At 38.4% G+C, this 24,298-nt stretch overlaps 1 protein-coding gene across 1 annotated transcript in view; it reads left to right on the top strand.

Annotated features, from left to right (window-relative positions):
* si:ch73-173p19.2 (V-type proton ATPase 116 kDa subunit a1) overlaps positions 1–22,821 on the top strand; it is a 210,398-nt gene extending 187,577 nt beyond the window's left edge. The window contains exons 15-18 of the mRNA XM_041246723.1: positions 11,192–11,408; positions 11,912–12,019; positions 13,490–13,607; positions 22,646–22,821. Of these exons, the coding sequence (XP_041102657.1) occupies positions 11,192–11,408; positions 11,912–12,019; positions 13,490–13,607; positions 22,646–22,821 (619 nt within the window). The remainder of the gene's footprint in view (positions 1–11,191; positions 11,409–11,911; positions 12,020–13,489; positions 13,608–22,645) is intronic.
* Positions 22,822–24,298: the final 1,477 nt, after the last annotated feature.

Genomic DNA, 24,298 nt, shown 5'->3' with positions numbered 1-24,298 from the left:
ATTTGCATGTATTTATTATTTTAGCTGTTTTATTATTCAACTCTCAAAATAAATATTGATAGGATAATGCATGCCAAAAAGTAACATTTTATATTTTATGTGTTGCATTATTTCACATAATAGTACAGTGAAACTGGCCTGACAGAATTTGGATCTCTATTTTTTATTATTAGCAGTCCCCAAAGTAGATTGAGCCTAACTGTCTTTCTGTGCATGGGGAGTTTGTACTGAGGATTTAATTTTAATTTTATGTATTCTAACATTGATAACTGCCTTGGGCCTCAAAGAGGTGAATGAACCTAGGAAGTATAATTTGCTACAGTATAATATGTTTTTATTTCAAAACTTATTGACAGTTTTTATTTATTTTTTGGTATTTCATATTTTTAAACTCAGTGCGACTTCTTGGCTCCCTCTTGTACCTAATACAGCAATTATTTCTGTAAGTGTGCTGCATTTGAAAAGCTTGTTATTAGATAAATCTTGTTTTCAAGTTAATACGTTATATAGCTGTTGATACAAACAAGCACAGTATATATTATATAGTAATAGTAAAGAGTTAAGAGCTGTAGTTGGTAGGTAAATGACCTGTTTTGATGTATGCTTTTTTAACATGCATGGGAGGTGAGCACATTTCTCAAGGTGATGGTGACTGCAACTGTTCAGCAAAATGTATTTCTCCATCCTAGAATGTTTATAAGTGTAATTATGAGGAAAATGGTTTCAACATTGGCATTAACTTGCAATGTAAATTCACTGCAGCATATCAACCTTGGTAGAGGCTACCTGAAAATGTGGTTCAAATTGTAAGGGGCCTTAACCAAAAGAAAAGAGTAATTTGTTAAAGTGTGCTGTTAATGCTTTGCAGAGCCTATTAAATGTAATGGTCCATAATGCCATGTCACAAGTATTAACCTTCAAAATTGCTCTTTGTTGATTGCTTTTTAATATAAAACTTGGCAGGTGGCTGGATAGGTGGTTGATGGGACTGAAAAAAATGGCCCCTTCCTTACATTTCTTTTTAGTAGAAAGGCTAAGACCATAGCTTATTTGCTGTGTCATGCTAAGTTTTCATTGTGCTGTGTAAGCCTGTCTGTTTTGAAAGACATATGTGACAGGATGGCAAAGCGTTATTGAGACTCAGAGACAGTAACTGCGGGTTTAAAAGCTGGGGCGCACATTTATTAAACAAGAGTAAATTGAAACACTACTCACAGATCAAAATAAAAAGGTCAAACAAAATAAGTCAGGAACACAGACATCCACATAAGAAAATCCTTCACTCGTCTTCCACTATCACTGTGAGTTTTATTAAATACAGGAGCGTTCTCTCTCTCTCTCTCTCTCTCTCTCTCTCTCTCTCTCTCTCTCTCTCTCTCTCTCTCTCTCTCTCTCTCTCTCTCTCTCTCCCCCCCCTCCATGTGGCAGCAAAAACCTCCCTCTTAATGGAGTTTCTAGCTCCCTCTTTATATCATGTTGCTGTTCCCAATTACCACCAATTATCTAATTTGGGAACAGCCACATTCTCACATGTATTTAGCATGGATAGGAATTAACCCGATCCCTGCCAACCACCAACATCAACACATAAACCAAACACTATTTGTAAACAGGGCCCTGCCCTGCTACATACCTGAGAGTCCATCAACAGAAGGGGGGAGCCCGAGTGTCCAGCAACCGAGGGAGAGCAGCACCAGACTCTAGTGACCGAGGGAGAGCAGCACCAGACTCTAGTGACCGAGGGAGAGTTGCATCAGTCTCCAGTGACCGAGGGAGAGCCGCACCAGTCTCTAGTGACAGAGGGAGAGTTTCATCAGTCTCCAGTGACAGAGGGAGAGACGCACCAGTCTCCAGAGACCAACGGAGACTACCTGCTGCTCTTGCCTTCACCACCAGAGGGAGACTACCCACTGCTCCCGCCCACATGGAGAGAGATCAACACTCCTGTATTTAAAATAAAACTCACAGTGATTGTGAATGATGAGTGAGGGATTTTCATTTGTGGATGTCTGTGTTAGGGACTTGTTTTGTTTTACCTTTTTACTTTGCTGTGTGAGCAGTGTTTTGATCTACTTTTGTTTAGTATGTGTGCCTCAGTACTTAAACATGCAATTCCTGTCTCTGAGTCTCAGTAACGCTTTGCCATCTTATCACACATGTCTTTATGAAAGCATACACCCGCTACATATTATGTTTTTCAATCTGTGCTGTGTATCTTCCCATATACTAAGCCATACATGTATCAGTATTTAAACACATAAAGGATATTTCTGATATGGTTTGCCATTAATTGTTTTTACACCAAACCCAAATGCAGCAGCATGCATTGAGACAGAAAAAGATGACTTAATAAATGTGTTGCTTGTCTATATTGTGACTTTAATGCGTATACCAAATCTATATTATAGACAAGTAGTCTTAAAAATACACACACCCCTACACAGATACATACACAACTGTGGTAAACGATATTATACTGTATTTATATGGTATGTAGTAATGTTTAGTGGGTCAGTAAATAACTGCTAAGGGAAACACCATCTGGATTAATATAGAGTTAAAGTGTGCCAGCCATTAGATGCACCACATTATTAAAATAGACAGTGCTTTGCTTGCAGCAATACAATCTAAGCAACTTGAAAACTACGTTTGGTTCCTTTCAGCGCTGCTGTTCCTATATTCCCATTGTTTAATGGGTTTGGAATGATTCTTGTTCTTTTGATAAAGTTACAAAAGTATTTCAATAAGTTTCCTTTCAGTCCTTTGGGAAAAACAGGTGATTGATGTAAAGTTTGATGTACATTTTTTCTGTTCCTCTGTAATGTGCACAAATATAACATATATTTAAATATAATTCTCTTTTTATTTGATAAACCATCATTGGAAACCATTTCAACTGCATTTCACATTTTACATATACAAATTATAAGTGTGTGATATAGGTATGCAAACACTACAGTCAAGAAACAATGGGCCACATTTCTTAATCATTCACCCCAGTCTTTAATTACATGTTACACCTATTTTTGTAAAGGAGTCAGTTCAGCATCATACACCATCAGAACCTTTCCAATCAATTGAACATTGTGTTGAAAAATTGTCCTCCCTGAAAACAAATAATGCTTTGGCAGTAGGCTGAATTAGAACAAAACTGAAGCCAAGATTAGAGATTAGACTTTGCACAAGACAGCGTTTGCTTAAGAGTTAGTGGCCCATTAGCATTCTCAACAAGGCAAACAATAGATTTAAAATAAATACCGTGCACTGTTGTCCTGATAGGATACCCTACAGGTGTACAGCATACAGTTATACAGTAGTTTAATAGATTACGTTGGGCTCATTTACATGAGTGTTTTCTTTTTTCGAAACAAAGCGTGGACAGGGTACCTTTTTGCGTTTACATGTAAAGCCTCTCATTTTCCTGGGAACCCCTACTTTTCCCCAAACATTGTGTAAACGAAGGAAGGGGGGCATATTTAAATTAGCTACTCTTGAGGCCCAGTTTGATCCTCGTGCTGTTTACCGTGAAAGTCCCCCAAATACTGTTTAGGTGAGCAGAGAACAGTTTCAAGAGAGAGAATCCACGTGACACTGTATTTGACGTAAATGTTTGTTCAAGATCTGATTTGGTGATGGATTGTGCCTTTTTTAATACTTTGTTTTAGAGTTGTCGCCCACACTGCTTTTCGCACACAATTTGTGGGGGGGGGGGGGGGGGGGGGTTATATCTTTATTGAGTGGTGGTTGAACATGCGTTTGGGCTATTGAAAAGGAGGGTGCGGATATTACTGAAGCGTACTGAAGTGATCCACAAGCTTGTTCCCCAAATTATTACTGCCTGCTGTATCCAGCACAATCTGTGCCAGGACTGTAAGGAGATGTTCAGGCATCAGTGGCCAGCAAGAATTATACAACAGCGATATGAAGAGGGTCCTGCTGTTAGAGATGCACTGCTATCTTAATTTTTGTAATATACATGTATATTTATTTTGTATCACATTTTTGTTTCATTAGCTTATTTTGTAACTATTTATACCAAGTATAGCATCCTCATTTGTGTTGTACTTGTATGACTGCTTCGTTCTTGAGAATCATCAATATTGAGCAGTACTGCTGGTTCCCAAGAAATAAGTCACGGAAATTCCACACCACTTTTTATTTTGAGAGTAGGTTAAACAATTTCCATCAATCTGCCTCGTCATATCTTCCCTTATTATCTTCATCGCTCCAACGGACGTAAGTGGAGGGTGGACACAGGTTTTGCTCAGACATAACTCAAGAAATTGCATGGGAGTATAGATATACACATTTAAACACATTACTTAGGAGTACTTTACAATAAAGTCATTTTGACAGTTGTTTGGAAAGCTATTTGCAAGTGTATTCAGGTACTGTACAGTAACTGTAACCATCTGAATTCACAAGCCGGTGATGCAGTTTATCAGATGTTTTTTGTAATAGTTTTAAGCAGAAACTTAGTAAATACAGTCTGTATGATACTTTACAAATTAATTTAGATCCGTGTATGATTTGCATATAGTTTTAGGGAAGATGGAGGAAAAAAACTGGGGTTATCTGCAACATCAATCTGATAAAGAAAATACTGCAAACAAAAAAATGATTTCCCTGCTGCCATCTTTGGACCACATATTCCCATGTAGTTTTAGGTAGGGCATTTCTCACGGGTAAATTAGACTTTTTTGTTAAAATATTCTTTCTTTTGGCATTTTCATTTCCTTTCCAACATGCACATGCATTGCCAGTTCACGTGAGACAAACAAGTCATGTAAACTGGCCGACTGTGATACCATAGTACTATATGTCAGAATATGAAAATATTACCACTCATTCTACCAATGGCATACCATGAAAAGGCCCATAGAAGTTATTGAATTGTTGCGACACTAACACGGGAATGAGAGCTGATTTAGTTGGTGCACACAGATAACACTTACAAATTTGTGAGTTATTAAATAGTTCTTCTGAACCAGTGATTATGTCATTCATTTGCTGTGGCCATTCCTCACAGTGAAAGATACTGGCCATTGAGACATAAACCATAGCAACGCTGTCCTTAGGACTAACCAAACCAAAAACTATATACAGTGCCTTTAGAAAGTTTGTACCGGCTTCAACTTTTTTCACATTTTGTTGTGTCAGTGCCTCAGAGTTTCATGCATTTAAATGATGATTTTTTTTCCCACTTATCTACACACCATACTCCACACTGTTAAGGGGGAAAAAAGTTTTTATTGAAAAAAAAATATATATATTAAAAATACAAAACTGAAAGATCATAATTGGATAAGTCTCCACCCCACTGAGTTAATATTTAAGAACATAAGAACATAAGAAAGTTTACAAACGAGAGGAGGCCATTTGGCCCATCTTGCTCGTTTGGTTGTTAGTAGCTTATTGATCCCAAAATCTCATCAAGCAGCTTCTTGAAGGATCCCAGGGTGTCAGCTTCAACAACATTACTGGGGAGTTGATTCCAGACCCTCACAATTCTCTGTGTAAAAAAGTGTCTCCTATTTTCTGTTCTGAATGCCCCTTTTTCTAAACTCCATTTGTGACCCCTGGTCCTTGTTTCTTTGTTCAGGCTGAAAAAGTCCCTTGGGTCGACACTGTCAATACCTTTTAGAATTTTGAATGCTTGAATTAGGTCGCCACGTAGTCTTCTTTGTTCAAGACTGAACAGATTCAATTCTTTTAGCCTGTCTGCATATGACATGCCTTTTAAGCCCGGAATAATTCTGGTCGCTCTTCTTTGCACTCTTTCTAGAGCAGCAATATCTTTTTTATAGCGAGGTGACCAGAACTGAACACAATATTCAAGATGAGGTCTTATTAGTGCATTGTACAGTTTTAACATTACTTCCCTTGATTTAAATTCAACACTTTTCACAATGTATCCGAGCATCTTGTTAGCCTTTTTTATAGCTTCCCCACATTGTCTAGATGAAGACAAACAAAACAACAAAAACTCCTAGGTCTTTTTCATAGATTCCTTCTCCAATTTCAATATCTCCCATATGATATTTATAATGTACATTTTTATTTCCTACGTGCAGTACCTTACACTTTTCTCCTTCCAGCGCCATGTCTTTTGGCTTCTGCAGCATCTGCCCATTGTCATCTTTGATGTTGATGACGTGTCCTAGGTCTTGTGTGGCGCGGTCGCATGTGCGGGCGATTTTGTAGATCTTGTTTGCCCCACCAGGCGTGTTCAGTTGGTCATAGACGTTCTGGTAATGCGCCGCCTTTGCAGTCGCCACGGTTCACTTTGCTGTGGATTTGAGTGCGCGGTATCTATTAAATGTCATTTGCCATGTGTCTGCCCAGTTCTGAATCTTGTCTAGATCATTTTGAATGACCTTTGCTGCTGCAACAGTGTTTGCCACTCCACCTACTTTTGTGTCATCTGCAAATTTAACAAGTTTGCTTACTATACCAGAATCTAAATCATTAATGTAGATTAGGAATAGCAGAGGACCTAATATTGATCCCTGTGGTACACCATTGGTTACCACACTCCATTCTGAGGTTTTTCCTCTAATCAGTACTTTCTGTTTTCTACATGTTAACCACTCCCTAATCCATGTACATGTGTTTCCTTGAATCCCAGCTGCGTTCAGTTTGAGAATTAATCTTTTGTGCGGGACTTTGTCAAAAGCTTTCTGGAAATCTAAATAAACCATGTCATATGCTTTGCAATTATCCATTATCGATGTTGCATCCTCAAAAAAATCAAGCAAGTTAGTTAGGCACGATCTCCCTTTCCTAAAACCATGTTGACTGTCTCCCAGTACCCTGTTACCATATAGGTAATTTTCCATTTTGGATCTTATTATAGTTTCCATAAGTTTGCATATAATAGAAGTCAGGCTTACTGGTCTGTAGTTACCTGGTTCAGTTTTGTTTCCCTTTTTGTGGATCGGTATTACGTTTGCAATTTTCCAGTCTGTCGGTACCACCCCTGTGTCAAGAGACTGCTGCATGATCTTGGTTAGCGGTTTGTAAATTACTTCTTTCATTTCTTTGAGTACTACTGGGAGGATCTCATCCGGCCCAGGGGATTTGTTTATTTTAAGAGCTCCTAGTCCCTTTAACACTTCTGCCTCAGTTATGCTAAAGTTATTTAAAACTGGATAGGAACTGGATGACATGTGGGGCATGTTGTCAGTATCTTCCTTTGTAAAAACTTGTGAAAAGTAATCATTTAACATATTTGCTATTTTTTTTTCTTCCTCTACGATTTTGCCATTTGTATCTCTTAAACATTTAATCTCCTCTTTGAATGTTCTCTTGCTGTTGTAATATTGGAAAAACATTTTGGAATTTGGTTTTAGCTCCCTTAGCAATGTTCATTTCTATTTCTCTCTTGGCCTTTCTAACTTCCTTTTTGACTTGCGTTTGCAGTTCTGTGTACTCTTTCTGCGTACTTTCTTTTTGGTCCTTTTTTAATGCTCTGTAAAGTGCCTTTTTTCGCTGAATATTTTTTTTAATTGATCTATTAAACCATTTTGGCAATTTAGTTTTACATTTAGATTTGTCTACTTTAGGGATATAATTGTTTTGCGCCTCTAGTACTACATTTTTGAAGAACAACCATCCTTCTTCTGTGGGTGTTTTCTCTATTTTACTCCAATCTACTTCTGTTAGTCTCTGTTTCATGCCTTCATAGTTTGCTTTTCTAAAATTGTAAACCTTAGCTTTAGTCTTTACTTTTGGGGATTTAAAAAACACTTCAAATGAGACCATGTTGTGGTCTGAGTTTGCCAGTGGTTCTCTGACCTCTGTTTTAGTTATTCTATCTTCGTTATTTGAAAAGACTAAATCAAGGCATGCCTCCCCTCTAGTGGGTGCCTTCACAAATTGTGTTAGGAAGCAGTCATTTGTCATTTCCACCATTTCTATTTCATCCTTCGCGCTACCCACCGGGTTTTCCCATTTTATTTGGGGGAAGTTGAAATCCCCCATTAGTATGGCTTCTCCTTTGCTACACACATTTCTAATGTCATTGTATAACAGATTATTGTGCTCACCGTCTGAATCTGGCGGTCTATAGCATGCTCCTATTATTATGCCTTTTGAATTTTTGTCTGTTATTCTGACCCATATTGATTCGGTTTTATTTTCTTTGTCCAGGTTTAACACCTGGGCTTCAAGACTGTTTCTTATGTATAGCGCTACCCCTCCTCCTCTTCTGTCCTGCCTGTCTTTCCTATACAGTGTATACCCACAAATATTATATTCGTCCCCATCACTCTCAGATAACCAAGTTTCTGTAACACCTATCACATCATAGTTACCTGTTAGTGCAGTAGCTTCAAGTTCTAGAATTTTGTTTCTGATACTTCTAGCATTTAGATAAATACATTTAATGGTTGTCTTACCTGAGTTGTTGTTCTTGTTTTGATGCGGTCTCCCTTCTGTTTTTTTGTTGATTTCTCCCCCCTTCCTTTCTAGTTTAAATGCTTCTGAACCTGCTCGAGGATCTTTTCTCCAAGTAGACTAGTTCCCTTGTTATTTAAATGCAGTCCATCCCGTCTATACAGATAGTCCTCGTTGTAGAATGTGGTCCAATGATCAAGATAGGTGAAGCCTTCCCGTGTGCAACACGTCTTCAGCCATGCGTTTTGATTAATTATTTCCAGCTGTCCATATGGTCCTTTGCAAGGTGCGGGTAGTATACCAGAAAATACCACAGTTTTGGTTTTCTCTTTTAATTTCCTTCCTATCTCTCTGAATTTGTTTTGCAGGGATTTTGGTCTGTCTCTTCCAATGTTGTTTGTACCGATGTGGACGACTACTACCGGGTCGTCTCCTGTTCGTTCTAGGAGCCTGTCCACGTTCTCAGTGATGTGCTTGACCGAGGCTCCCGGAAGGCAGCACACTGTTGTAGTAAGGGGGTCCAAACTGCGAATTGAACTTGCTGTGTTTCTCAATATGGAGTCCCCAACAATCATGACCTCCCTTCTATTTGCTGTCTGGTCACCACTGTCAATAGGATCCTGGATGTTGTTCCTTTCGCTCTCTTGTTGGTTTTGCTCATCAGAATTTTGAAGTGACTCAAATTTGTTGGTTGTTTTGATTTCTGGTTGTTGTGTTTGACGAAGTTTCTTTTTTTCCCTGCTTCTGCCTACCTGAACCCAGCTGTTCTGACCTTCTACCTCCCTGGTGGCTTTCAGTGTGTTAGGGGTGATGCAGACTTCCATGAATTGTGGTTGTGCCAGCTCCTCAAGATCCTGTTGCTGTCTCATTTCTTCCAGCTTCATTTCTAGCATACTTACTAGTTTATACAAGTCCTGGATCGCACGGCACTTTACGCACACTTGGTTTTAAGTTTAGTTTCTTCTGCAGCTGTCAGCCTGCTTGTTGAGGGTTTTTTTTTTTTTAAAGTTTAGTTTCTTCTGCAAACTGCTTCGAAACTGCTCTGTACTTTTCCACGCCTGTACTTCTTCCACTCGCTGTCGCTGGGAAGACTGCCTCGTTTAACTGCGTTGTTCTGCTGTGCTGTTGGCTCCTCCCCTCGCCCGTGTCTCAAAACGGCGCTGAATTTGAATCAGCTGCTCCGAGTTTCAGCTTGTTTGTTATCAGAAAAACACACGCGGCTGTTTGACTTTGAGCTGCTGCTGTGTTTCCCCAATGTCCTCTGTTTTCTGATTAAAGCAATTCAAGATGCAATTTCTCCTTTCTGCTTCGAAACTGCTCTGTACTTTTCCACGCCTGTACTTCTCCCACTCGCTGTCGCTGGGAAGACTGCCTCGTTTGGTGGAAGCACCTTTGGCAGCAATTACAGCTGTGAGTCTGTTGGGATAGGTCTCTACCAACTTTGCACACCTAGATTTGGCAATATTTGACCATTGTTCTTTACAAAACTTCAAGCTCTGTCAAGTTACTTGGGGAGTGTTGATGGACGACAATCTTCAAGTCATGCCACAAATTTTTGATTGGATTTAGGTCGGGGCTCTGACTGGGCCTCTCAAGGACAATTACCTTTTTGTTCCTTAGTCACTCCAGTGTTGCTTTGGCTGTGTGCTTTGGGTCATTGCCATGCTGAAAGGTAAACTTCCATCCCAGTTTCAGCTTTCTTGCAGAGGGCAACAGGTTTTCCTCAAGGACTTCTCTGTACTTTTCCCTTCTATCCTGACAGTACCCCAGTCCCTGCCGATGAGAAACATTCCCATAACATGATGCTGCCTCTACTATGCTTCAGAGTAGGGATGGTTCTTTGGGTGATGTGCTGTGTTGGGTTTACGCCAAACATAACACTTTGCATTTAGGCCAAACATTTCCATTTTAGTTTAGTCAGACTACAAAACTTTTTGCCACATGGCTACAGAATCTCCTGAGTTTTTTTTTGCATACTTCAAACGGGATTCAAGATGGGCTTTCTTAAGTAATGGCTTCTTTCTTGCTACCCTACCATACAGGCCAGATTTGTGGAGTGCTTGGGATATTTTTGTCACATGCACACTTTGACTGGTCTTGGCCATAAAAACCTATAGCTCTTGCAAAGTTGCCATTGGCCTCTTGGTAGCCTCTTTGATCAGTCTCCTTCTTGCTCGGTCATTCAGTTTGGAGGGACGGCCTGATCAAGGCAGGGTCTTGGTGGTGCTATACACCCTCCACTTCTTAATAATCATCTTGACCATGCTCCAAGGAATATTTAAGGCCTTTGATATTTGTTTTCACCCATCCCCTGATCTGTGCCTTTCAACAACTTTTGTCCCTGAGTTCTTTTGAAAGCGACTTGGTGCTCATGGTTGAGTCTTTGCTTTGAAATGCATTACCCAGCAGAGGGAACCTACAGGAACTGCTGAATTTATCCTGAAATCATATGAATTACTACAATATAACACAGGTGGAGGCCACTTAACTTGGTGTGTGATTTTAAAGATGATTGGTTACACCTGAGCTAATTTAGGATAGCTATTACAAGGGGGGTGGACACCTATCCAACCAAGCTATTTCAGTTTTTATTTTTAATAAATTTTCTACAAATTTCTAGAACATTTTTTTCAGTTGGAAGTTGTGGGATAGGATGTATAAATGAAAAAAAATTTATGCATTTAACTAAGGTACTTTATCATTTAAAGCATCTGTGTTTATCTGCTGTACTTATCTCACAATGGATTATTACTAACACATTTCTGCCTGTTTGATTTTGTTCTATTTACCCCAGATATTTTAAGAACACACGCAACATTTTCCTACAGTTTATCCCTGAGATTGTCTTCATGGTATGTCTTTTTGGATATTTGGTCTTTCTCATCATCTACAAGTGGTGCATTGTAACAGTGGATGAGTCTGAGGCAGCTCCCAGCATTCTCCTGCTCTTTATTAACATGCTGCTCTTCACTTACAATGAGCCTACAGACACTTTTCTCTACAGGAGTCAGGTATATCTTTCCTTTATTACAAAATTAGACAAATACCTTATTAGCAATTAACATTAGGTAGAGATTACCACAACCCTGTGCATTACTACTTATATCAGGGAAATAACACTGCAAATTCGAAACAAATTCTTAATTTAGATTATAGACAAAGAGAAGGAAATGTGATACCTTTTATTGGACTAACTAAATAACAAGTCATCACAAGCTTTCAAGATGTTGAAAGCCTCTTCTTCAAGTGAAAGTAGGAAAGAGAGATGGGTGTTTACATTCAAAGGTGGCATTTGATTAAAACTGTATTCTGCATGTTGGTCAAGCAGAAACAGTGTTGTTCAAAATATGTCTTTGCTATAATTCAAAATAAAATGTACAGTACAATTCACAGGATCCTGCTTGAAAAGAATATGTGGAGTCCTTTTAAATATAGATCTAACACACGTATGCAACAGTGCAGATTTGTTCTTGCCAATGATAAAACATTTTCTGTTGTTTTCTTTATTTAATAGAGAGGAGTTCAAACATTCTTGGTTGTTACTGCTCTTTTGATGGTACCCTGGATGCTGTTCATCAAGCCACTGCTATTGTACAAAGAAGAAAAGAATACAAAACAACTGGTGAGTTAATAAGACAAGAACGAGCAGATTGTGTATGGTTGTAAACATGTAAGAACAAGTCAATGGGAGTTCATATCATGTAGCAGGCAAGTAACTAAGGTCTGAAAAAATACTTGTAGTGTACTACTGCAATGGTGTTGTCTTTATCGATATATCTAAATACCATCAACATTTAAATCAATAACCCTGGACCTTTCTTGAGTACTTCATATTTTCACACTATTTCTACTGTTTACTATGTATTGTTTAATGTTTTTATTACACATTTGTATTGACATGGTTTTTAATGTCCTGGATGATTACTAAGCTGGGGAATGTAGTTTAATATGGCATATTGACCCGTGCTTATGTATAAATAAAAATGTCTCGCAACCACATTGTTATTTATTCTGTTTCAGCAAAATGGATAATTGGGGATTTTTTTCACAAACAACACAAGCACGTGGAACACCCACCTGCGTAAGGGTGTGAAATCAATTTGGTTGAATTTCCCCTCACCAATAATGTTCCAAAACATGTGCATATAAATAATAGTAATAATTTTAACCAGAGTTTTGGTACAGGAAAGCTAAGGTGGTGCAGGAAGACATGGTTTGCTTAACAGTATCAGTTATGTTTTAGTTTGATGAATGTTAAAACAGTATTATGGTGCATACTGACTTAGCATTGCCTCAATAACATGCATTTTCATGCATCACAGCAAGGACTCTCATTAATTGATTAATTTATGACACAAAAACTGCTATGATTATACTTTTGGCAGCAGGTAAATGGATCTTCAAACAAGCTATCATTCTTTCACAACTCAAACTCCCAGTCTGACCAAGAAATGGTAGAAGTCAATGGAGCACCCTCCTCCAGTCACTGTGAAGAGGAAAAGGTATTACAATTTAATAATTTGCTCATCATTTATTTTAAAATCCACACAGTGTATCCATTACCCTTTGTTTGTAGTGCAGGTACGTGAATAACATTGCTACCTAATGGCTGCAGTGTGCGTCTATTAAATTGGAAACCAGACATTGCAAACTCACTAGTAGTTTATAGTATATACTGTACCCCTACCAATAGTTTCTGCAGCTGGTAGGGGCTCTTTATTGTACCAAGCTACCAGCACCTTTCCTAAGGTCTGTATTTTCCTCAGAGGTCTTACTCAGCTTTTGTCATCTGAAAGAAATATGTATCTACTGTAAAGTGATATTGTAACTGCAATAATTATATTTAGATGGATAAGAAGGTAAGGGGCTTGGACCCAGCTGAATCATGAATCTTAGGTCTATAAAAGAAGAGGCAAGTACATCTTGCTTGTCCAAAATCTAATAGCAAAGTTGTTGGGAATTATCATTAACTACAGAAATAGAATACAGTTCACAGTTGAATCATACAATTGCAGGTTATTCTATGATTTAACAGTTAGATGCATGTATTTTTAATGTATGCAACACATAGACAGCTGTTTAATTCCTACAGGTGAATTTGGGAGATATGTGTGTGTATCAGGCTATCCACACTATTGAATACTGCCTGGGCTGCATTTCCAACACAGCCTCCTATTTGCGCCTGTGGGCCCTTAGCTTGGCTCACGCTGGTGAGTATATGTCTCAGAATGTTTCATAAATGTTCACTGTTCGTTTTAGTGATGTGTTTGAAGTACTAATTGTAATCAGTAGTCATAACATTCTGGTGAAAGAGAAGTAAATGTTCATCACAGTGTAATCTAGTATTCTTGAAATAGCTCATCTTCCATTCTGACAATCCAGTATTGTTTTACTGTTGATATTTTTAGTTTGGTTTTCATTTCACTTTGAGTTGGATGAAGCCCATGAACCCTATCAGAACACTAAGGGCCTCATTCACTAAACAGCAGTGACATGTTTTGTACGCAGTAAACCCCTTTACTGCATGCTTTGTACACCTACTTTATTCACTGAAGTGACAGGCAACCTAGCGCACAGAAAAAAGTGTATGGAAAAAGTACAGTGTTTGAGTAATCAATAATGTTAATGGATGGAAATGTATGCAAATTACACCAAAGTATACCGTGAGAGAGATATTTGATATGCAAACCATATTCACTTAAGGGCACTAACTTTACTAGGTGCCTCAGCGTGTGTTAAAAGTACCGCTTATGGAAACCAGGCAGTGAGCTGCACAGGAGAGCAAGAAGAAGAGGAAGTATTTTGGACCAGGCAGACTTTACTAGGGCTGTATGAGGAGGTAAAAACTAGAGAGAGCTTGAGCACAGAGATCATACTAGCATAGGTGCTTAACCCCTGGGGCAAAAGGGGCACGTGCTCCCCCACTTTGAATATGGGGGAGTCAAACTATATATTTTGCCCCCCATTATTTACATTAGGTATGCTAAGCCCCTGAATGACTAAAAGATGTAGAAATAAATGATGATTGATAAAAAGGGAGAGTTAATATCTGGCTCATGAGTCATGATACAGGTTTCAGTATATCATCAACTCAGTTGGTCTGCGGCAGGTAAATTTCACATACTAGCAGCAAGTTTCTCTGTGATAATTGAGCTCAGCATTGTCTGCTGATAAAACGTGAAAAACATTCTCTAGCATCCAGCACTACATTTAAAACAAAGCCAAGCGAGGAATATTTTAACTGTTAACATACATATGTCAATATATCTATGAATAAACAAGCCATGTTATAACATGCTGTTGTTTGTTTAGCACTTCCCTTTAATAAGCTGCATGCTGGTATTATAGGTACTGTTCAGCATTGTGCAAATATTCCACTGGAACTGGTTCTGCCATTTGGTGCTACTTGTGTTTGTATTTAATAAATATTCTATTCTATTCTATAAATATTAATAAATGCTCTGTTAGTAAATATTCTATATTTTATGCTGAAACACCTGTCCAATGTTGTGGGTTTGCTATTACAAAAGCCATAACTTGAAAAAGATTAAACAGTAAAAATTAGGTTTACCGGCGCTTCTTAGCAAAAAAAAGCTTGGCAGTTCTTCTTTATCTTGGCCCCCACCCCTCACTATTAAACAAAGTTAGGTGCCCCTGCATACTAGCCTTTTATGTAGGGCCCTGGAAAATTCATGATATCATGAATTTCACAGGAATCATGTATTTGAAAGCCTAACTTCAAAAATATACATTTTATTTTCTTTACAATATGGTTACAATATTCTTTACAACTGCTGCGATGGAAGTGAAACAAGACTCAGGGAGACTAAGGATTTCCAATTTGGGATTCCAAATTGGCTGCTTTTAATTACTGCACTAAATAAAAATAACAGCGAATCCCTGTTTGGGCCAGGGTTCACGCCATATCAATAAATAAAAATAACTCCCTCCCTCGCTCTCTCTGCTCTTCCTCTCACTTTCCTCTTCTCTTTCTTTCCTCCAACATTCACTCGCTCTAGTTCTCTGTTCTTCCGTCTCACTCTGGGCTCTTTGAACGCTTCACAATAAGTACTCAGCTTTTGGATACGTTCGTAAACTCAATCTGATGCTCTGAAAGAGTGTTCGGGAAATCTCTTCAGAGTGCTTCATAGCGTGAATTTTCTCTTTTAGTTTTCGAACAATCTAAAATGGTTTAATACTAATAGTTCTATTATTAACTATGATCATTATGCAGTTGTGCCGTTTAATGACTTTTTCTTAGACCAATATAACCGATTTTTTATTTATATTTTTTTACATGAGTTTTCAATTCTTATGTTTAATACTACTGTAATTATTAGTGCTGCTATTCAGTTAGATTTATTTTTATTTTATTTTTTGCGGCAGTACTGTTTAAAAAAAATAGAAAGAAAAACTGTTCAGCATGCGTTCTGACACTGCTTGAGTTTACAAATGCACCCTTTAGCTCTGTCCCTCACAATCTCACTCCAGTCGAGTATACTCGCGTTGTCCTGCTTGCGGCTTCTGCGTTTTGTTGGAACCTCCACTGCTGCCCTCACTTTGGCTTGTGCTGTACGTTTTTCTCCCTTTGTCACAAAACGACCCATTTCTCATTAAAGCAGTTTCTCACTGTAAGCGTGCTGCTGATGTTTTTTTAAGTTTACTTGGGGTGGTGGGGAGGGGTAACCACGCAATGTACGCGTGACGTTTCACAGTTGCTAAGGAACATTAGCACGTTAAACAAAAGTTTTTTGTATCATTTTATTTTAGTTATTTTTAAATGTAATACATTTAAAATATAATAATTTGTTATTTTTTTCAAAACATCCAACCACTCCAAAAAAAAAGGACACACGGCTCAAGCCTGCCTTGGGAGGCACACCCCATAGTTTGAGAACCGCTGCCATAGAACAAACAAATTGAAAAGTAACGTATACTGTTATGATCCACTTAAATGCTGCAATTTAGAAATGTCTTGTTTACTTGTGAAAACAGTTGGGTTTTATTTTCATTAGTCCTTGTAAACAAGGACAATAAGAAGGCTCAAAAGGTTGACTTGAGCTCTAGTGTCATGCTGATTCATTTTCTCTGAGGGAATGGATGAATCTAACGTGTCCACAATGTCACTGCATGCGTGTGTTTTTAGTATTGCTCCACAAAGCAGCACCCCCAGTTATCTACATTTGTGACAAGCTAATTTTAGCAGGTGGTGCCGCTGAAAAAAAAAAAATTTTTTTGGGACATTTTCAATACTGTATACTGTATACTTTTATGAGGTCACGCACCTATCCGAGCACCTGTTCCGGTTGTCCTGTTCTGTCCAATTGTATTCGGAATAGTGGGAAATTTGAGTAGCTATTCCATGCCATGTAAGCAGGGTATTCCGAATGAATCCGTCAGTATTCTGAGAATGTGATATCAAATACCCACTTAGTATTAGGATACTATCGGAATACTAGCCCTTCTAGACAGCTTATTCAGAAAAACATTTTTGTTCTAGACACACGAGTTGTTGTTTTATAATCTATAATATATAAGATGACGGCTTGTGTGCCCAACAAAGCCTTTGCAAAAGCTGTGCACAAATATATTAGTACTTGTATGACCCCAAAATGGTTGCCGACTATGCAATATCTTCCTATATTTTTTTTATTTTTTTAATAGATCAACAGTCAATACCAGAATATATATATATATATATATATATATATATATATATATATATATATATATATATATATATATATATATATATATATATATCCTTTATTTAACTAGGTAGTCACATTGAGATTAAAACCTCTTTTACCTAGCCAAGCAGGTAGAAGCAAGTCAATTGGACATCAAGAACAAATATACAATAAAATACAATTAAGACACAGGCAAATCACATTTAAAACAATAATCAAAATACACAAAAGTAGTCAACTATTTAAAACAATTACAACTCTGTCACAAAATCATGCAGTTTACTCTTAAATTGCAATAAAGCTATCTGGGTCTGCAGCTTTAGTTTGGACTGGAACTCATTCCAGGACCATGGGGCATAATAAGCAAAGGATCCTTTACCAGCCTCAGTAATCAGATTTGGAATTTTAAAATGCAAAAAAAGAATGAGATCTGAGGCTATGGTTACTATGGGAAGCTATAAGGTATTCATTTAAATAAGTATATCCATATAATTTACATTGAATAACCTTATATACCACAATATACCAGTGCTTCAACCTGCGTAACGCCAAAGAAGTCCAGCCTACCAAATCATATAATATACAATGATGAGTATTAAATCTTGTATTTGTAATGTACCTCAATGCTGCATGATATTGCGAGTCCAGATTAATTAAAGTTGATGGTGATGCAAACCTATATACTGCATCACCATAGTCAATTTGCATCAAAAACATACAAGCAATAAGCTTGTTTTTTGTTTCCATAACATATATAACATGTTCATATCATAGTGACGTTTATAGCTTATTCCCATGCCCAACAGACGAGTGTGGAAACATGCACTCACCTCTGTCCAGCACACTGCCTTCCTTCTGATCCTTTAATACGGTCCTATTAGCATATGGTAATGCATCAGTAATTATAAACATGTGATGCAAATGCATTCTAGGTGGACATTCAGTATGCACGTAGCGCAATCAAATCTGAATTGGGCGAAAGCCTTAATTCGTCTGAATATGCCAATATCTGCGCGATAATTGCGATGCGCTAGTTCCAATAACTGCACACCGCTAGTTCCAATAACTGCGCACCGCTAGTTCCAATAACTGCACACCGCTAGTTCCAATAACTGCGCACCGCTGGCTCAAATAGTGTCGGAGTAACAGTCCAGTCTGGAGTTGGGTACAATAGTACAAACGTACAATAGTACAGAACCCCAAATCCCCCCCCCCAATCTGGATGGGCGGATCAGTTATGTGTTTTATCACTGTATTGATATGATGGACAGCGGTAGTGTGTTTACATATATAGGTATATGTGTTCTTCACTGCTCCACAGGCATATCAGCATCCAATATGTACCATCAAAGTATGGAAATGAAGATTGAGAGAAGGATGAAGAGGGGAGGGGGGTCCTACCTGTTATCTTTACTGTGTGTTGCCACACATCTGTAAATTAATTGTATAGATACATCATACACCCATATTGTGGCACATTGCTTTATTTGGCTATTCCATAGGTTGCTGTGCATTACGGGTGAGAGGTGGGCAGCTGCAGTCTTGCAACTCTTGCTGTGAAAGGCTGTGGCAAAGTGGCTGGTAAGGGGAACAGATGTAGTGGTGATGCGGTGCAGGAGTGATGCGGTGCAGACAACTGTGATTCGGTGAATACATGTTTTATTGTTCTTTTTCCAGGTCTGGTGACCGTCAAATAATAAATCCCTGGCAGTACACAACAATGTGTAAAACATGAGGATGATGAAAACAAGGGCACAGTCCCGAACAAAAAAAATGGCACGGTCACCAGTACTGGGTGAATGCAAACATGCAGGTGCTCAGTGCAGTGATGCTCCAGATAGTGCTTTCCTTGCGACAGCTCCAGAGGTGTGCGTTAACTGTTTATTGGTGACAAAGAACAGACAGTTACTGACAGACAGAAATAACACACAACACGTATATAGGTTTTTAAACTGAGAGCTCCTCGCTCAGTCCTTCCCTCTCCCACCATTTAACCCAAATGAAGGAAAAGATCAGCATTACCCTGGCCCCTATATGTACTCCCGCATGACATCTAGGTAAACGGTTGCAGCTGCCTTATTACTTGCAGCTTCCCCTTGTTTACCTTTCAGGTCAATATGGTCTTACAACAGAGTCTCGCTTCTTTCCAGGCTGACCGACTTCCCAGTCCTGGAAACGAACTGTCATGCCAGCCCTCCAGATACTTCTCCTCCCGTTCTTTAGCGCCCTCACAGGTCGGGACGGAGATTTATCACCAGAACTCATTGTATTTCTGTCACAAAGGCATGCTAAAGTTTTCATAAAGCCAGACCGGTGATACAATCAACCAATCAAAGACCTGTATTTTCCCTGCAGCATTCCAGTCATAAGTTAGCTGAGGCAGGACAAACAGTTCTGTCAACTGTAATTTTTGGCCGTTTTTATGCAGCTGTCCAGTCTGGTGAATGTCAGTGTTATTAATTGTACAGAGACATTTTTGAGAAATCACAGTAGGCTACAATTAACATTTTAGGAGTGTATTTAGAATTAATTATTATTCTTACAAAAAAATGGCATAGTGAAAAAAATCCATTCCGGCCACACTTAATCGTGATGTTCAAATGGGTGAGTAGAATGAATAACATAACACATTTCTTGGTATTGTATATATAAAAATGCTTGATTTATGTTTACTTTGCAGGTGAATGGCCTTGTTACATTTACAAATCAGAGAGTGTGCTACCACAGTAGACTTTGTCACAGCACAACTTATATAAAAAAAATCATTGAGAAAAAAAAGACAGTATCCAAAGCCTTTTTTATTATTTTACTTTAAAAACACACAGCTATGTCAGATCAGCTGGCCTTTAAAGAAACCTATGTAGTATTTCCTTGTGATACAATACTGTCCGTATTCAATAAAACAGTGGCGTTATCAGTTCGTTAATTTGAAAATTCGGTGCCTAGCTATAGAGCCAATTGTGTATTTGAATGGTCTGTATGTATGTGTGCACGATATATTGTGTGGTCTCATCTGCTGTCATATCAGTACATACCGAGGCGACACCAATGAGCAGCTTGTCAGGGTAATGCCATTGCTAATGGTGACTGTCCATCATTCTGCGTTCTTGCTTGGCCGTTGTGTGCAGTTGCTATATTGATAGTGAATGCACAGACGGTTTTGCGAGGCACAAATAGATTTGCGAATTGCTCAAAAAACTGCTATATTCCAACGTTGCGCAACTGCTTTGTGCCATTTTGGAATATCTCTCATTTTGTGCCAAAGCACTATTTTTTTGCGAGGCACAAATTTAGCGAGGGGATTGCACGAAGATCAAAGATTGGGCATTATATATTGGGCACTATATATTTGCATTTTGTTGTCCTTGTTTTGGATTACTGACTCACTGATCGCGGCTGGCTGTGATGAGTTTAGTTTGACTTATTTTTTGCTCTGCGATTGTTGTTGTCTTTCTAATGGTTTTTGTGCTGACGTAGAACTGTAGTTCTTGTGCTTGTTTATATGTATAGCAGTAACTTGGCCAAGAGCAAGGTATCGATTGGATAACACACTCTTTGGAGACTTCAATTGCAGGTAAACAAAAGTGGTATTATTTACAGTGACAAACAAATAAACAAAACAAAACAAAAATCTTTTCATGAAGATACTAACTACACACTTTGTAGTTTGTCCCTAACTGGCACAGGACAGCTACGCTGTTTCCAGGTTTACACAAAAACACACTGGTTAGATGGTACACCACACAGTTGTTATTTCTCCTAATTAATACACACCACTATTGTTCCCGTTCCCGTTCCCGTTCCCGTTCCCATTCCCTCTCCCTCTCCCCAGTTTGAGAAGAAAGGAGTCTTTTTTATACACAGTTTAATCTCCTTAATTCATACAATTAATCAATTTGCAACAATCACAATAATACAATTACCCCATTGTATTTGATATAGGTGTGTTATCAGCCTTTCTCCATTTGGCCAACTGATGGCACTTGGGGGCCAGTGCACTGCTACTACTGCATTTATAAGGGATCAGGGCTTTAAACAATCTTAGGCTCACATATTTTCCTTCTGTGACTACATCACAGTACTGTAAAAATCATTTTATAGGTCACACTGTGTAAAAGTCGCTCCCCCCTTTTTGAGATTTCAATTTTAGGACCTTTTCTGTGTTTAAAATACTTTTTTTTTACTTTTAAAATGTATTTTTTTCGTACATGCTCAACACCAACAAATAAAGAAAGATACACAAGTTCAGTTTCGAAAGAGTGTTTAGACAAAGAGATACAACGATTGCTAAAAGCTAATATTCTGAAAGGTACTTGTTTTGTTTTGATTTATCTGGATTTGCTTGTTTTGTGTAAACCATTTATTTGGCCCTTTATTTTGTGTTTTGGAAACTATTTGTTTTAAAAAAAAAACTAATAAACTAAACAGAACACCATGTAATACCTAGCAAACAAAATATGTTAGTGTTGCATACGTTGCAGTACAATTGTATTCAATTTCCAGCTGCACAAATACATTCATTTTGTTTTGTTAATCAGAACCATAACCACACACATACTTTACCATTGCATTACACTGACGTGTAGAACAAGTTACAGTATGTCTTAAAGTACCCCATTCAAATAAAATGTTTTCTACATCGAGCCATAAATACTTTCCTCCTATCAACTGATTGAGTAGCATTTGCTTTTTTTCTTACTGACCTACTTTATCCAGTCTCAAAGTCACCTGCATCATTATAGCATTGCACTTATAACAAACATAAGACCTGAAAAGTTTACTACTCAGCGTTCTAACCAATAGCTGTTTGATACAGATCCCAGGGGCGGGTTCAGTTTGAATGTTGACAAATAAATGGCTCAGGAGTGTGAGAATAAGGAAATTCACAGAGACTGACAGCTATTGTGTTAACATTAAGTGAAGCAGTATAGCTGTGAAGTTTTCGAGAGGAGGTCAGTCAAGAGTCTGAAAGCTTGTGTTTAATATTCAAAATGATTAAGGGTATAAACTTTTAATTAGAACAGTGGTTTTGTGTTTCTACTAGAAGGATGTCCTGAATGCCGTAGATCCTTAACAAATAATCAGCTTGTTGACAGTTTGTGTGAGTCATAACCATGGCTGTAGTAATCCCACTGTGGCTCTGGTACAGTAGTTTAATATTACACACACCGGTGCATACGTCGCACCAGTGTATTAGTCGCTCCCCCCTTTTAAGGGCCCTGCAAAAATGAAAATCGACTTATACAATGGGTTTTACGGTATATGAGATTTGTTTTTGCAGGGATATTGAACTACAATACATTCAGTTTCTGTACTGGTTGCTAGCAGTCTTGTAGTACCTTGGTGGGGTAGTGTGGAAGATCATGGTGCCATCTAGCTACATTTTTTTCAACAAAACATATATATTACAGTTTTTGCATTGCAATCGCTAAAAGACAAGATAGGTAATAAATATGACTTTGTTTTACTATATAAAGTAATCATTGTACCCCTATAAATGGTTGATTTGTGATTTGAATGCTGAAAATAACTCTAAATATATGCATTATCCCTTTCAGAGCTATCAGAGGTTCTGTGGAAGATGGTTTTGCAGGTGGGCTTCACTGCAGGCAATCACCTGGAATCGGTGGTGTTGGCCGTCATGTTTGCTGCCTTTGCTGTTCTTACTGTGGCTATTTTGCTCGTCATGGAGGGCCTCTCTGCATTTCTACATGCCCTTCGTCTGCACTGGTAGGCATCCAAACAGCAATGGTGACAACAATAAGTAGCGCTGCTCAGATTGCAAAAGCAGAAAACTACTATTAAGAAATGGAACAGTTACACAGGACTCATCACATAAACCATAGTATTCAGAATACCAGACAAAAATAAAGCTCTTGAACCCGCATATTAAAGTGTTTTGAATTACCCTAAAGAAACCCTAACAGAATCATAGGATTTAATACCATGAATGGAAAGACACCACATATTTTACAGTGGGCCCAATGTAATAGCACACTGGTACTGCAATGAATTGGTTCATACCATGTGTGGAAGGGTGAGGAATTCACCGACACAGGAGACAGAAAAGTTTATTTGGAACACCATACAGGTGCCCGGTTTTATTCACTTATTTCCTTTTCAAATGATTTATTTTTAGCCCGCAGAGGGTGCTGTTGTCCGTGGCCTGCCTACCAACTATGGTAAACAGGACCACAGGAATACCGAAGGCAGTAAGCAATTCCGGTATGGGCGCATTCGCAGGTATTCAAAAGAATAATCAAAACAAAAGGCGAAAGAAAAAAGGACACCTGACTAAAACTTTTGCACAGTACTATATATATATATATATATATATATATATATATATATATATATATATATATATATATATATATATATATATATATAAACACAGTAATAAAACTACAAATAAACGGTGCTGCACTTGGCAGCGTCACCCCGGCCGTCGCTACCCACATGGCCCGGGTCTCCGTTCTACTCTATGCTGTTCCTTCAGCTATTTTTGCACACTATCGGGGTCTGCCCAAGGATTCCCCACTCTCTCTCTTTGATTTCTTCTCATTGAGTTTCTCTTTAGTTTATTTTCCGTTCATCCACAGTCTGGTCTAGCCGCGCTTCCGCTGGCTTGGCCTGGTCTAGAGGGGCAGACCTGAAGAAACAACAAAGTATTCATTTATAGCCCCGCAATCCCTCCCAAGGCCCACCTCCCAGCCACTAAGAGAGAGGGAAAACCCACACACCCTCTTCCCCACCTCTCTGTGTCACTGCCATGACTGACAGGCAGATCCCACGGGGTTGCCGCCCTCTTCCTGCAGCAGCGTGCATACGTCAGATGGCCAGTCCAGGTCTCCCCTGTTACACCATGGTTATTGTAGAATGTGGTAACATCCTAAAATGTTACACTACATTCTACAATACCATTGTAGCTTCCCTTGGACTACCATTTGTGTTAGGACCGAACTACTGCAATCCCATTGTCAATTAAATCATGGCTGCACCATCTCTACACAAGTCAGTAAGCCTAACATACCTAGTCGAAATCAATACCATTACAATTTGCATATTAAGTTAGTTATTATTTTATATACTCAGCATTGAGGGAGCTAACTACCATCATTGATCTTACTCACCCAGCAGCCAACACTTTAAAAGTATGTGAATCCTAATTATTCTCATCCCAGTAAAACAGTTACTGTTTCACGTCAAGA

The sequence above is a fragment of the Polyodon spathula genome, chromosome 4 (assembly GCF_017654505.1).
Source record: "Polyodon spathula isolate WHYD16114869_AA chromosome 4, ASM1765450v1, whole genome shotgun sequence".
NCBI classification, from domain to species: Eukaryota; Metazoa; Chordata; class Actinopteri; order Acipenseriformes; family Polyodontidae; genus Polyodon; species Polyodon spathula.
Note: the sequence above shows the minus strand (reverse complement) of the source record. Positions and strands in the feature narration are given on the sequence as shown.